At 50.0% G+C, this 15,337-nt stretch overlaps 1 protein-coding gene across 1 annotated transcript in view; it reads right to left on the minus strand.

Moving 5' to 3' along the window:
- The window catches only part of FSTL1 (follistatin like 1), a 55,823-nt gene extending 50,243 nt beyond the window's left edge, over positions 1–5,580 (minus strand). Inside the window, exons 1-2 of the mRNA XM_075034398.1 lie at positions 5,415–5,580; positions 5,234–5,293 (exon numbers count right to left, since the gene is read on the minus strand). Coding sequence (XP_074890499.1) covers positions 5,234–5,293; positions 5,415–5,417 — 63 coding nt within the window. The 5' untranslated portion in view covers positions 5,418–5,580. The remainder of the gene's footprint in view (positions 1–5,233; positions 5,294–5,414) is intronic.
- Positions 5,581–15,337: the final 9,757 nt, after the last annotated feature.

A 15,337-nucleotide genomic window follows, 5' to 3' on the forward strand; every position in this document is an offset into this window, starting at 1 on the left:
TGCCATTCGTTTATTTACTGCTGCAAGGCCTAGGAATTGCAATCAGAGCCCCATAGTCGAGAGCAAATGAGCGCTTGCTCTAACTAGCTCACATCTAACTTAGTACCCTAGCTGTGGCAAAATCGACAGCCTCTGGGAAAGTCAAGGAGTATATAACCCAGTGTCTGCCACCCAGACACAGCTCTGGAAGGAATTATGCTTCACAGCGTAACAGCAGTCTGCTTTTTTCTTTTGCTAAACTCAGAGGCAACGCTGTGAGGGATAAATCTCTCCAACGAAATGCTGGTTATTCACAGATTAGCTTAGATATCATAGTACAGGAGAAGCCAACCCCCCTGCAAAGATAGATGCAACCCAGCTAAATAACGCATTTCTGGGAACCAATCTCATCTAGCTCACAGGATATGTGGCAAAAACACAGCCTAGTTAACAGGAGTCTCATGAGCCCAGAAAGACACATCTGGCTGAGATTTGTGACAAACTCTCTTCTGTACAAAGAGAAACATTCCCCAGCTCATGTAACACCACACAAGAAAGATCAAAGGTGCCCTGGTGCCTCCTGATGGGTAAGCAGCTGTACCAATAACAGCAGCTGGAAAATGCAACAGGAGACTCTCAGCCAGTCCTCTCCTCCTGTGCTGGGAGCAGAGCTGCCTCCCAGGCAGGCCCCAGCAGCAGCCCCCTGTTAATTACCGGCAAGGAATTTGCACGCTGGCAGATAAAGTCATTCACTCAGCTACAGCACATTTGCACAAAGCAGCTCGGATCTGACAGCAGCTCCAGGCGAGAAGCAGCATCAGGGTGCCACGCACACGTACGTGCTATGCGACATCACTTCTGCTTCAAAGCTTGCGCCATGCACGCTGCTGCTCAGAGGTTATGGTCCCTTCAAAACAGCTGGGGAGGTTGTTTAAACACTCATACATGGGGCATTTGGCCAGCAACTTCAGCACAACACGAGGTGCCTCAGACAGAACCACTTGGTTTGTCTCCCAGACTCTGATCCCTGGGACCATCCGCAGCACAGCAGCTGCCCGACGGCACAGCACGCGCCTTAAGAAACCGGCTTTGCACAGATAAGCCTTTGCTGCGCGCCCAGGGTAGAATCATTTTTTTCCCTGCCTCCCCATTTAAAATATGCTTATTGCCTTGAGGCGCAGCTCCAGCAACGCCTGGTCTGGCGCTCAAGGGCAGGATTTCAAGGAGGAAGACGCCTATCACTCCAAAATCAGCTCAAGGAGAAAAATGGATGCAATTTTTCCTTCCACTGAAGACTGAAGATGTGCCTGCTCGACTAGATCTGGGAAGGTAGTTTTATTACATTAGTGGGTTACATGTGACTGCTGGGTTTTATTGCACAAAGCCAGTGCATATCAAAAACAGCCCGAGTTACCCACATGATTGGCACCACGGTGTCTGTTCTTTCCGCTGCCATGGACAAAATATCAGCAAGAAGAGGACTGAACTACCCACAAAGTCTCTATCACTAAATTTCAAAGGCAAATGCACCCTTCTTAAAATGATGGCTTCAGGGCCAAATACCGCTATGCAATTACATCAGGATCTCAACTTTAATTTATTCAGTTTCACTTAAGACAGCAGTTTTTAGTTTTCACCATTGCGGAAATGTGGGAAAAGTTTAACCAAAGCAAGCTGACGATGCTGGCCAGACTGTGTGAACAGCCCAATGGGAGGAAGTACACCAGGCTTTAGGAAGACCAGCTGAACTCCCAGCTCCATCTTCCCTGGGGCACACGAGCACTCTGCTGGCAAAAGGGGCACAGGTCTTGGAAGGGGTCGAGCGTTGCCCTCCCTACGTGCAAAAGCAGTCAAGTCAGATCGAGAGGAAGCACTCAGGTGAGTTAAGCAAACAGAACTTAGCCAAAACCTTTGTCTTTTCTCTCCCCCGTAACATCCCTTTTCAGCTTTTCACATGGAAAAATTACACTGAGGGAAGAGGAGGTGGGGTGAAAAAAATTAATCCCAGGGTTACAACAGATGTAGGCACTGCAAACACTGTGCTGTTAGAAAAGGTTCTAGATCTGCCTCCAGATGCTTGTCATTGCTGTGTTGCTTGGGGGTTATAGCCCCCTCAGATCTGTCAGTAGACCTCCTCGCAACAAGAAAGCCTCTAGCCCTCCTCCTCTAGCCCTTTTTAGCCAAAATGAGACAAGTCAGATTAAACTGTTTACACAATTCTTCCCGAAGGGTGGCTCATTTGGCCAGAAATGGGTTAAGGATGGTTCAGGAGAACAGCTCCAGGTCCCAGAGATTAATCTGCTCCTTGCCAGTTTTCTGGCAAGGAGCAGGGAGCAGGCCAGGGCAGTGACTTCTCCTCTTGGCAAGGCTGGATTCAGGATAGGACTTCTGTCCACAGCACACAGCAAAACATCTAAAATTCATGGTGAAAATAACTTTCTTGATGATTCTGAATCAGGTTTATGCCAAAATGAAAAAAGAAAAACCCTCACGCTTACTTTGAGGTAAGTACCCTGGTGGGACATGTAACAGTGCTGGTATAATTACAGTGGTACCACCAGTGGTAGCCCTCCTGCCCACCACCCTTCAGACCTCACGGACACAGTCAAACAGCGACTGGACTCCTCTCCAGCATTAACTAGGTAACTTACTCCAGCAGGATATGAACAACTGACTAACTTTTAATACATTCATCAGACATTTCGAGCCTCTCCCTTTTCCTCTATCACGATGGATGCTTCCCAAAAATCACTCCATCTGCTTCAGAAAGCCCCAGCTGAGAACACAAGCAGCTTCACCTCTGCAGCATCCCCATTAATACGAGCGAACGGCCGCCTTATTGAGAGTCTGACCCAGGAAGAAAGAGATAAAAAGGGCTGTCTGAAGCTGGTGGCTGGCTTCTATCCGAGGAGTACAGTTCACCGTCTATTGCTCTTGTGACTATTACTGAACCGGGCCAAGAAAAGCTCCCAAGTTTTGGCACGTCTCAGATTTTCCAGTCTGCACAAAGTCATGCCAGGAACATTTACTGAAGCAATTTCTTTCTTTCTTTCTTTCTTTCAAGATTCTAATTATGCACCTAACAATGTTGTAGAAATGAGTGTTGTACAAAAACCCCAGTACAGTTCAGATATAGTTTTGCCGACAAAATGATTAGAAGCTTAAGGCTCAGTGTTAATATTCTGAACATGCTGAAAGGCACAAAGTGCAAACTGCAGCAGAAACTGAAGAAATAGAGAGGTTATCACTCCCAAAATCTGGAATAGGGAAAACCACACAGGAAAATGCCACACTAATCTTATGAAATGCCAGTGATGCAGCAGAGTGGTAATAAGAAACATTTAGAAGGGGGCAACCGTCAAAGCTGTCTCTGAATTGCAAGCAGCTCACCTTCAAGCACAGCCCACTCCCTAGAAAATGAGAAGGTCTAGATACCCCAGAGGGTGAACAGATGTTCATCACTCGGCACCTACCAGCAACGAGGAATCAAACTGAACCCCAAACCAAAAGTTGTCCGAGGTGTCAATTTTCCCTGAAAGCAGACCCAAACCTCAGTCATCACTCTCAAGTTTTGCTGAACTTAGACTGGAATCAAACCAAAACGTTGGCTGGTTTGACACCTGGACCGTTACCCCTGAAAACAGTCAAATCATTCATTTATCCACTCAAGCATGAACTGGCCTTTAAAACCAAGTTTTGAACATGACAGCTGTACATTTTTCTTACTTTCAGTCTGCAGATGAGGCACAGAGACATGACAGTATTTAATACTTGGGAAGCCACCCAGGTACTCCAAATTAGAGCACATTAGGCAAAAAGCAGGATTTAGCACTTTGACTGTTAACATAACGTTAGCGGCACCAGTGAAATCAAAAATCAAGGGCCAAACACATCTTGGCTATGTTTCTCTGGCTTACTGACTCCAGGAGGCTTTACTCAGACCAGTGCCATCACTATTTAGCTGTTATTATCACTCATCTTACGGATGCACTGCTGTGCATTTCCTCCCTACAGAGGTTTTGCTGTACATTGACCGGAACTGGTTAAGGTTTATTTAGGGTTCCTAAGAAAATGAATAAAACTGACCTGGCTTTTTCAGGACAGCGTTGGAGAGGATGCATGGAAATGCTGACTACATAAGATTGTCACGCCTTGGGAAGAAAGCGTATTACAATATTATCGTGTACAGGCAGATGTGAAACGCTAGCCCATACTACAGCTCAGTCCCGCTCCCCTTGGTTTTCACGATAGCTGCGACCAGAGCTGTAGCTTGACAGTGTCGGCTCGCAACCGCCCTGTCTCACCTCCGCTCCTCGTGTCCCAGCGTTTGCATTGTTCGTCCCTTCAGCGAGCGGCTGGCAGTTGCGGGGAGTTCGCCGAAGAGCTTTGCTTTGGGGGACAGAGCAACAGCGACGGGCTTCACCCTAAACCCCCCTCCTTGCCATCACCCGGGCAGCGTGGTCCACGGGTGGGAGGCGGAAAAAGACGGAACCGTCTGTAGGAAATCGGACGTGTTTATGCATTTTTCTTTTTATTTTTTTTTTTTTTTTTTTTTTGTGCAGAGCCAAACTGCGATGCTCTAGGGTGGGTCTCGCCATCTGGGAGAAATATGTAGGGAGAAAAAATGCAGGCGGGGAGGACGAGCTGCCTCCCGCCCCCCGAGCGGGACCGCTTCCCTCCGAAAGCGGGCTCGGCCTCCCTCCCCAGCCCAGCTTGAGTTCATTTTCCTCAAATCACTTCCACATTTCCCCCTGCCGTAATTATCAAATATTTTGTTTCTGACCTCACTTTTACGGAGGCTGCCGCAACCGGGAATTCAGGCACCGTTTATTTTCTGTCAACAGAGCTGGGGCGGGAGGGGGGGGGGGGGGGGTGGGTTGCGAGTTGGGGGCTTTCAATGTCATTGCAGTAAAAAAAAAAAGGGGAAAAAAATAAAAAGAGAAAGAAAGAAAGAGCGAGAGGGAGGGGAGGGGGAGCCCAGCCTGCCGGCAGGCTGAGGGGGGGCTCCGGCCCGGGCCCGGGCGGGGAAGCAGCCGCCCCCCCCCTCCGCTTCTCCTCACACGGAGGGGTCCGGCGATCCCCCAACTTCCCTCCGGCCCCGGTTGCTACTTTCCCCCGTCCCGGCGAGGAGAAAGAGGGGACGGGACGACAAGGGACGCTGTGGAAAAACGCCAAAATGGGATCCCCCCCCCCACCACCCCCACCGCTTCCCGGCCAACCCCCGCGCCTGGCCGCCGGGGGCCCCCGTTCCTACCTCAGCTCTCAGGCGGGCGACGGCCAGCAGGGCGCAGAGCAGCGGGAGAGTTTTCCAGATCTGCAAGAGAAAGAGCGGAGGGAAGGGGAAGGCGGTGAGCTCGGGGCGAACGGAGCCGGGGCCGCCAAACTTCCCGCCCGGCAAACCAACCACCCACCACCCCCCCCCCGCCTCTCCTCACCATGCTGCGGGCGGCTGGCGGTAGCGGCGGGGCAGGAGGAGTTTGTGGAGGCTCCTTTCCCGGCTCCGGCTCGTTCGCGAAGGGAAGGGGAAGGTTTTTTTTCCCCCCCCTCACACACACACACACACACCCCTTCACCCCGACCCGCCAGCCCGCGGCTCCACCCCTCGGCCCGACCCCCAGCCGCCCACCTCCGCCCCGGGGGCCGGCTCTTCCCCGGCCCGCCGTGAGGGGCCGGCCCCCTCCCGGACCACCACAACCGCCCCTCGGCGGTGCCTCCGGGCTTGACGCCGGAGCCCTCAGCGCCCCGCTGGGGTCGGGGTGGGGGGGGGAACCTCGGGGGTTTTTGAAGGCTGAGGGGCGTTCAGGAGACTCGGCTCGGGGTCCCCGGGCCCAGCAGAGGACCCGAGGAGCGGGGGTCGGGGGTTGTTACCTCACACCGCCCGGCCTCACACCCTCGGCCGGGCAGGAGAAGGGTCCGGGGGGATCCCCCCCACAGACACACTGTGGCAAAAAAAGGGGGAAACTGAGGCACGAGGTGGCTTCTCCGCAGGCGGGGTGGTGTGGAAACCCGCTGCCGCCGTGCTCCAGCCATGAGGCTGCGTGGAAATGCCGGTCACGGCTACAGGTGCCGTTCGTGTCGGGATGCAAGGAGGTTCAAAAATAAGGGTTTAAGGCCGTTGGTGTTAGGGTCCAAATGGCGTTGGCTGAGCGGAACAGGCAGGCAGGGTGTTGTGCCAGGCACAGGGGGCCTGAAATCCCCCCTGAAATACCTGGCGGTGCTCATTTGTGTATAAATACCTGTGATCCTCTCGTCTAATCTCTTCATCTCTGAATTTCAGAAGCCTCCGGTAGCTAGAAGGCAGGATCTGACAACACAAAGAGTCTGATTGTCCTGGGCGCATACAGAAATCTCTCTTAACAGCAAGCAACACCATGACACCAGTTGTCAAAGGGCTTTTCCTCGAGTTTTGAGGTTGGTTGTAACCAAAAATGACACCGCTGGCTTTGAAATACCATCTCGCTCAGTAGCCAAGCATGCCCATAAGCTGCCTATCTTCTCGCCCTGCTTTCTGCTGTGCCCTCAGTGCAGGCAGGCACCATGGGAGATGCTGGCGTGTGTCCCCTCATCGTTCACCAAGACCTAAGATTATTCCCGCATCCTGCTGGAAGGAGAAAACTCTGGGGAAGAGTTATCCTAGATCAGCCCACATCTGGTCTGTTCACGGCAGCTGTGCCATTTTTCTGTGCTTCTTCAGGCTCTGCTTCCTCACTCTGTTTTGTTTTTAGGACTACTGTTACTAATTTTGCATTTATAAAGCATCCTCCCCAGCAAGTTCTGCTTCTGTCTGTGAGTGGTACTAGCCCATAAATCTATCCTGAAGAGATGTCTAATTATTTCACTGCTGATGCTGAGCGATGTAGTTTTCATTGTCTTTTTTGTTTTTTAAAACTCACCTTTCACAGCGTACCTCTTTGTTTTGGAGTCATTGATTGCCTTGCCTCATGACACAGCACAGGCAGAGTTATGGCTGAACTCAGCTGGCCTCTAGTTTGCAGAAGCATCACAGGATCAGGCTCACCCTGAGTCACCCTGATGCGAGTGCCATGATAAGAAAAAAAAACAAGTGGCAAATGATAAATACATTTTAAAAGATTCATCAATTTCTGGCCTCTTCATGCCCTGCTCTGTGCAAGCAGTGCTACACAAGGAGGCTCTCTATTTCCAGGGGGTAAAAATGACTCATACCATTCTTGGGAACAGAGCACTGGCAGGGGTCTCCCAGCTCCCGCGTTCCCTCCCTGATACCATAGGCAGTCACCTCATGTAAGTGTGATTAGCCACTGTGCTGGATTATGTAGGTCACCGTGAGCATGGGGCTTTTTTCTGTGTAATGAATGGACTGAATACGAAACACAAGGTAAAGGATTAAATCCTCTATTCGTGCATTGGCATTCAGGTACACGAAAGCATATTTCTTTAAGTTAGTTTTTATCATGTGAAAATAGGTAGAGGTGAAAACCAAAAAGCATCTCTCATGCAAGCATCAGAGAGCATTACCACAGGCGGACAGGCACCCATGAGGGGAGAGAGGCATTTGTACAGCTACCCCCCTAAATCAGATAAAACTTTGGTGTGCAGATGAGGCCTGAGCATCTCTGGTAGACTGCGGGGGGGAACAGTCCTTAGCCCTTTGCTGGAAAGACGATGACAGTGATAGAGCCGCAGTTGTCTCTGGGAGCGCGGATGTCTGCTGTGTCAGGAAACTAACTTATCAAGGCAGGGAAAAGGTGTGTTATCTCTTCTGTCACAGGCAGCACAAAACAATCTCAGCACAGACACCAGAGCCTTAACGCTGTGTACAGAGGTACACATTTTATAACCAAATACACGATATCTGACAAACTGTTCACTTTTATTCCAAACTTTCACCATTTAAAAGTGTAAACTGCAAAGGAGCAGTTTGTACTATCTGAGTGCATAAGAAATAAATCTGCCGGGAATGTTTGCTCTTTCGTGATGGACACATAACAGGGAGCTTGAATCAGAAGCACTAGAATAAGAGGAAAGCAAATGCATTTGCAGTTGTGGTTTCAAGCTGTGGCCATAATGGATATGGTAATTCATCATTGCTGGCTACACAACCGAAGTAGTACCATAAAAACGCTTTCAGCTAAAAGCTTCATTATAAGGGTGAACGATGCTTGCCTGAAATTTTGAAGGTTGCAATGCTCTGGTGGGCCAAAGAAATTGGGAATCATTGCTCTACAGAGAAGATGTTATTCTATTACATACATCAGTATTTCATTTCTGCTGACGCCTACTTTCCAGTCACTGGTACTTCTAAAACAAACATTTTGTTATACATATGGGATCGCAAATTTTGACATACACACACATATATGCCCAAGTGGCCACGCAACCAGAATTCAGTAACAAGCCGTTGCCTGAGAAGCAGAGCAAAAGAAGCCTGGACTCATGCAAGCGTACATCTCATGGGTGGATACATTCCCCTGTGTTTAATAAAGCGCAGGCTCCAACTGAAGCTTTCTCCATTCTCGGGGCACTGTCAACATCACTCCCCTGGACTCTCTGGTGTCTCATGAGGGTTACTCTGAAGCCGCAGCCTCTCCCTTATTACAGCATGTGCACACACATACACCCAAAGTGATTGTGTAAGCCTCATTTCCTAGGGAAACGGGGCTAAATACGTGCCAATAAATTACTTCTTAAGCCCTCACCCAGCCCTTGTGGCTATACCATGATATCACCCTCTCCACATTACCTCACTCCTATCCACCACCCACATCCTTCACGTCTCCTCCTTTCCCCCCTGCCATACGAAGCATCAACCTTAAGGGTCGGGGTTGTGCTTGCAGCATCACCACCCTGCCAGCACTGCGTTTTAGGTGACAATTCAAGAAACCAAGTCATTCGGCAAGTGGCCCTTGTGACAGGGCAATAACCTATCCTGCTGAAGACTAGGAAATTTGCAGCAACATTATTCGGTGGAATTAGGAAGCAGGGTATCATTTCTGAATGGCAAATGTGTTAAGGTTGTAGCTGAGAAGGCTCAGCTCGTGTGGGAACAGAGGCATCCGCGTCGTCTTGAGCTACGTGAGCAGTGACTCCTGGCGGACCAGCGTATGGGTCTGCACCGGCGCCTGAAAAAGGGCTGAGGGACACCTGGGTTTTCCCAGCAAAAACAGGCCAGGGCTGCCAAATGCGAGGGGGAAGCCTCGAGCGGGGTTACAGCCACGGAGGTGTGGGCATCAGACCCGAATGAACGCGAGGTTGACCGCAAGGTCGGTGTGAGGGTCCCCGGGGCTGTCACGCGTGGATCACGCGGATGCCTCACCGCCGTGGGTGAGAATTGAGGCCTGCAGCAAACTTCTCCCTGACATGGCACTCCTGACTTCACATCACCCCCAGAGCGTGCCCCGTTCTGTCCCCCCCGAGGAGCTTTACCGGGACCTTGCTCTCAGCCTGTGAGCGGGGAGTAGTGGGTTGGTAGGAATGAATGGTGCCTAAGAAAGAAGACAGCTTCCTACCCTGAATTTTGGGAAGGTGCTGGATAACTCTCATTGTCCCAGCTTCTGAGCTGCAGCACACCACCCAAACTCTTAAGCTCAAATAGGATGGGCCTCTGGCATACGTACCCCAGCTGGGTGAACTAACTCAGGTCTAAGGCTTCTCTGGTTCAGGCACAGTAACTCAGGGAGACACTTTTATCACCAAAATTCAAACTCAGGGAAGAGGTAAGTGTGGTTAACCGTGATATGAGGATACACCCATGACATGCAGGTAAGTTAAATCTCCTTTTTTTACAGCACAGTTATTTCTCACATCCATATCACTTTCCTGTAGTTCGGTCACCTTCCAGCCTGCACTTTGTTAAATACAGCTGTTTTTTTCTATTCTTCTAGCTTTGCTTTTTGCTTCATTTCTTTGCTCTCGTAATTTTCTTTCTCACTGTGGTTCCCCCATTCCTTGCTCCTGCTCCAGATGCAGCATTTGTACTAATCATGATTGCTTAAAGCTCTATTTCAGACCTGATGTAGTAAAGTGCTGTACCTTCCCCCTTCCCCACCCCTCCCCAGCAGATATCTTTATTTTGCAGGTTTTACCGGGGACATTGCTAGCGAAAAGGCACACAAGTCTGGCACTAGCAGGCTATGTGGTTTGTATAAAGTGCATTCTCTAATGGTTAATGGATTTGATGGGCTTTTGGATATTCCATTAGCTAGAGCAGTAAAATGCCTAGATACCTTTGACAACCTGGCCCTTAAACTTTACCCTTGGGATCCCTTATTCAAGGTGAGTTTTTCTAACCTAAGACAAGTTCCCAAGGCATCATTTCCTCATGGACTTCATCCAGCCCCAGCACCCAGGTGTGATAACCCAGGTAAACCACCAGGAGTGGGCACAGAACTGCGCCTGCGTCCAGCCTGTGTAACCGTATCCACTTTGCATTTGCCACTGCCATTGTAGTCCGAGTCTATGGGACTCGGACTACACTCAGATCCAAGTCATGGTGCAAGAAAGGAAAATCTGTCTCAAAACCTCAGTGTGGAAACAGTCCCTCTATCCTGAATAGCGTAACATGCTTCTGTCTCAGCGTGTTCCTTGTGCCAGTTCACTCCAGCTGCTGCCAGGCCATGACGCAGCACAGGTAAGTGGAATACTCCTGCTTTTGACTCTGTGATTGCACATGCCCTTTGTAAAGAGGCTGAGGGCACGGGGTTTGTTCAGCCTGGAGAAGAGACCCTCTTTGGAGCAGGAGGATAGACTAGAGACTTCCCGAGGTCCCTTCCAGCCTGAATTATCCACTGAACTTGTTCAGTCCTGTAAGTTTCCTACAGCCTTCAAGCTAAAAGCACTAAAAGAGAAGTCCTACCCAGCCAGAAGCAGGTTGGTACCATCCCCTGAGACCCCCGTAGGATGCTACTAGCCCATGGCCGAACAGCTCAGAGCTTACAAATCCATTAGCTTTGTTCTGTCAGAATTACTGTGCTTCCTTACAAGGAGCATGGCTCACACACCTGGAGCAACAGCTGGCACGAAGGAAAGAGGGTTCCCAGGCAGTCCCATGGCCCCTACTGGCACGTACGAGGCTGCCCTTCACCCTCATGTGGAATAAGAGCTATCCCAGCCGCCAGATGTGTGCCTCCACTATTGTGTAGGTGCTGGCTGGTCACAGAGATTGGTTCATAGAGGCTGCCTGGCACATCTACCCTGGTGCAGAAGGAGATGTGGCTTATCTTCTTAGACAAGCAAGAACCTTATTCCATCCAAATGAGGCAGTCACTAGCAAGACATCTGTACCCACAGTTATTTTGTGGGGTCCTAGCCTACCTGCTACTGCCACAACTTGTTGGGTTTGAGTTTGACCCCAGAAAGCCCCTCAGAGAGAGGTCTGACAATGCAACAGGCACCTGCAGGTGTCTGGCAAAATAAGCCTTGGGACTGGTATCAAGGTAAGGTGAGTTGTCCATCATACAGGCAGCTGGATGAGCCCGTATGATTCCTAAGATGGATTTCCTAGTGTGTAATGCTACATCACAAACCAGCATGCGGGTATGTACTGCCATTGAGATACACTTCAAGGCAGAGTCCTGACTTGCCTCCATACCTGCTAATGTCATATGTACTTCACAGCACATACTGTTAAATATGACATTATTCTCCAGAAGTGAGGAGGCAATCATCACTGCTTTCCACTTCCTTCCCCATTATCTCCCTCATTTTGCAGACACATTCACTGAGAAGTTGCTAAGGTCACTTCTGGCGGAGCGTAGAGTCAAACCCAGGACTGTTCTGTGGCAGGATGAAATTTCAGCTACTTTTCCTGCATCATTCAGCTACAAAGATGTACCTGGCTCTGCCATGCTCCATGCAATGAGCCCAGGCACCCCATCCCCAACACGCTATTGCTGTGGAGCAAGCGATTGTCCGCCACTGGCAAATCCCGATTCACACAATTAAGAGCACTTTCTCCATTAGCTGAAACAGTAGGGGGTTTGCGCTCATGAATGTAGTGGGAAATCAACCCAGGATGTCTTGAGCTCAGGCACAGGCCATTATAATCTATCAATTATATCGCAACAAAACACAAGTGTTCCACATGCCACTCACTTGTCTCACCTCTCAATCGCTGCTGTCACGCAGGGGCAAGCTTAACATTTGAATGAAATATCCAGGAAAATTTCCCGGAGGCGTGCGAACACAGGCGCTCTCTCTTCACCAACCAGAGGTCATCACTTGTGGCTTGGCTGTGGGACCCACAGCTCTTGACTACCAAGTCAGAGCGCCAAGTGCCAGAAGAGCCAGAGGGCATTTCAGGGGGATGTGTTGATGAGCCCCCTTCCCACGCTCTCTCAGCTGTGCCCTCCTCCCCTCCCTGCAGCATTTGAACCCCCCCCTCAAGCACTGCTTGCAGCCAAAGCTGAAGAGTTGTTCCGGCGCTGGGCAGAGCCCCTGGAGGAAGATGCTTCAGAGCGTGTTGAAAAAGTGTCTGCTGGTGGGAGCAGATTGGTTGGGGAAATCAGCTTCTTCAAACTAAGGAAGCTGGCAATGAAAGTCTGCCAGATCTCCTGCAGCTGAGGCAAGAGGGCTGGGTTGCACCTGGATTAATATGAGCATTCACAGGAGATGCCAGGGTATGTGGAGCCAGCCCCTTTTTGGGAAGGGAAGGTGTGGACACAGAGCTAATGAGCCTGGTGAGATGTGGTGGGATTTTGCGTAGAGGCTTTTGTGTGCCTCAGCACCATGCAATCCATCTATGACAGATGGGAGCTCGGAAACCTCTGAGGTGACCCTCTGCAGAGCAGCTCTGTCTGGGTATGTCTCCTAATCTGCATAATCTGTCCACGGCTGTGTGATGATGGAAACTGAGTGCACCTCAAGATGCCACCAATCCATTCAAACAATTGCTGCAGCAGATCCTGGCTCTTAACACTGTTACAGGACTGTCAGAGTTGCATCTCAAACTCATTTCCCATAGCTACCCATTCCTTACCCTTACATTATATATCTACAAAAACCTCTCACAGGCTGTGCAGGTCAGTTGTACGGTTCAGAGGACAGAAGTTCCTGGGTTCTCCCACCCACACTCCAAATAACTTTGCTAGCTATTTCTCATCCTCCAAGGATGGGCAACCGACTAGCATAGAACACGCTCAGACACACTCAGCTATTTGTCCCAGCCCTTGGCAGATCCCGGGATGCTTGCTAGAAGGCGTTCAGAAATTTTGCTGCCCAAAATGTGTTTGAGTTGTGTGAGTCGTGCCTGGGTGAGTAGGGGCTGGGTGTGGAACAGCAGCTCTGTGAGTCACCAGGGGTCTGTGAGACCAGGAGGAGAGGTCCGCACAGCCCTACTTAACTATAGACTGTTGCAATGTTCAGTACACGAATTTGGGATGTCTGTTCTGGTGGTCTGTATGAGAAAGCTTGGGAGTTAGCAATGCAAGTTTGGACAGCTGATCTAGGACACAAACATTAGCTCAGGGACTCATAAAATGAGAAACTGTGCTGTTAAGCAAGAAAACGTGCAACGTGTTAGTAAACACAGCTCACCCTAGAGACTAGCTCTTGTCATTGCTTAGCAATGCTATGAAATCATATATTCCCCTCCCAGCCTTGGGCTAGGCAGTGGAAAGCAAGGGAGTTTAGTTTTCCTCCATACAGAGGTGCAATGCCTGTCTTCAACCAGAGCTATCATTCCCTAGAAGATGCTAAGCACCCTCAGCTCCACCACAGAGGCTGAGCACCTGCAAATCAGGCTGTTGCATTAGATTGTAAGTACAGAGAAAGTGTCTGACCTTAGACATCCATATTTGAACATGTTGGCCTTTAATTGCTGCAGTCAAGCTGCCCCAGCAGGTCAGGATTTATGCCAGACCTTTTACGTGTGAGAAGAGGATAAATAGCTATAAACAAAGCCAATCCATAGGAAAAGGTCACTGCTTTCAACCTGTGTGAGAGAAAGCTTTTGAGTTGGAAATGTTAGTGACAGGAGGCAAAGTGGATAAGAAGCTGTGATTGCAAACTGGACAAGCTGTCCCAGGAGAATGGAAACTGGAAGAGCGGGGCGGGCGAGCTGGGATGTCGTGCTCACTACTCTGGGCCAGTGCAGTGCGGCAGGGACCCTGAACTACCTTAGGTGGCAAGGCGAGGAGGTGAGAGACACTCTTCTGGCAGAACAACAGACTGGAAGAGATAAGCAAAGCAAGCCATGAGCGAAATGAAAGGATGAAAGCACCATCAGAGGTCTTGGAAAGGGGGACAGGTAGGTTCTGAGCTGAACGGCGCAGATTCGGAGGGGCCCGCCCAGAACTGGGAGGCTGAGGGAGGGGACAGATTCGCGGTGGAAGTGTGGCATCTCCTTCTCAAATCCCAGCTGGACAACCAACACTCACAAGTTCATTAACTTTAACACTAGAGCATCCCACCTTTAGAAATGGAGTCTGTTCACTGGATTTGAACCTTTGACTCCGTTTAAATGTCTAGGTCCGTGAGTTCCCACAGCAAGAGGTGCAACCGTCTAGGAACAGCTCTGGTAGAGCCCAAAATGCTGAATAAAATCTGAACCCAGACCTCCAGTACCTTTCACAAGCTTGCATCTATCTCCATTTAGCAAGGTATAAGGTCCTCTGCTCCAGACAAAACATCTGGCTTGGCAGTTTTGGCTCCTGTGGGTACCTATCCCAGTCTGGTGGGAGAAGCTCGACAGACAGGTGACACAGGCAGGTCTGGATGAGCCACGCTTTGTAACTCTGTTCCCATGCAAGGCTGTACATGATGGACACAAGATCTGGCCAGAAGCACTGGGGTGGGGGTGTCAGCAGCCTCTCCTACCATCCCACTCCCCAGGAAATGCAAACCTGGCAATGGCCTGGCTCTGAGTTAGTGTCGAGACTGGAAATGACAAATTAACATAAGCTGTGAATTTACATACTTTTCAGCCATTTATGGCCTTGTCTGAGCCTAAATAAAAGCCACGGTCCCTGGAAAATTTGGGCCTGTTTGTCAGCGAGGCATTCCAGAGAAAACATCACGTGTTCGTTTCATGAAATGAAATAAGAGCTTTGTTCTGCCTGCTTTCCCCCCTCCCTTTTTCTGAATGAGGCAGTTTCGTCCGGGGATTACAAGCCAATGTTCCAATCCCTCACAGACGTTTCCCATTATCAGAGCTGCCTCTTGTCCTCCAAATCATTTTCCACAGGACTCCTGTAACTTGGGCTGGGAAATGAAGCCAAAAGCTCAGAAGAAAGGACCCTATTCCAGGCTGCTGACAAGACTGAAAAATGCTGCTGGGGTGTTGCTGGGACCACCCAGCCTGAAGCATCCTCAGCAGGGGAGCAACCGAAAAAGATGCTAGTGGTGGGAGGAGGCTCACTCTACTGTACAGCCGTTTAAACAG

Source organism: Buteo buteo, chromosome 8, assembly GCF_964188355.1.
Source record: "Buteo buteo chromosome 8, bButBut1.hap1.1, whole genome shotgun sequence".
NCBI lineage: Eukaryota > Metazoa > Chordata > Aves > Accipitriformes > Accipitridae > Buteo > Buteo buteo.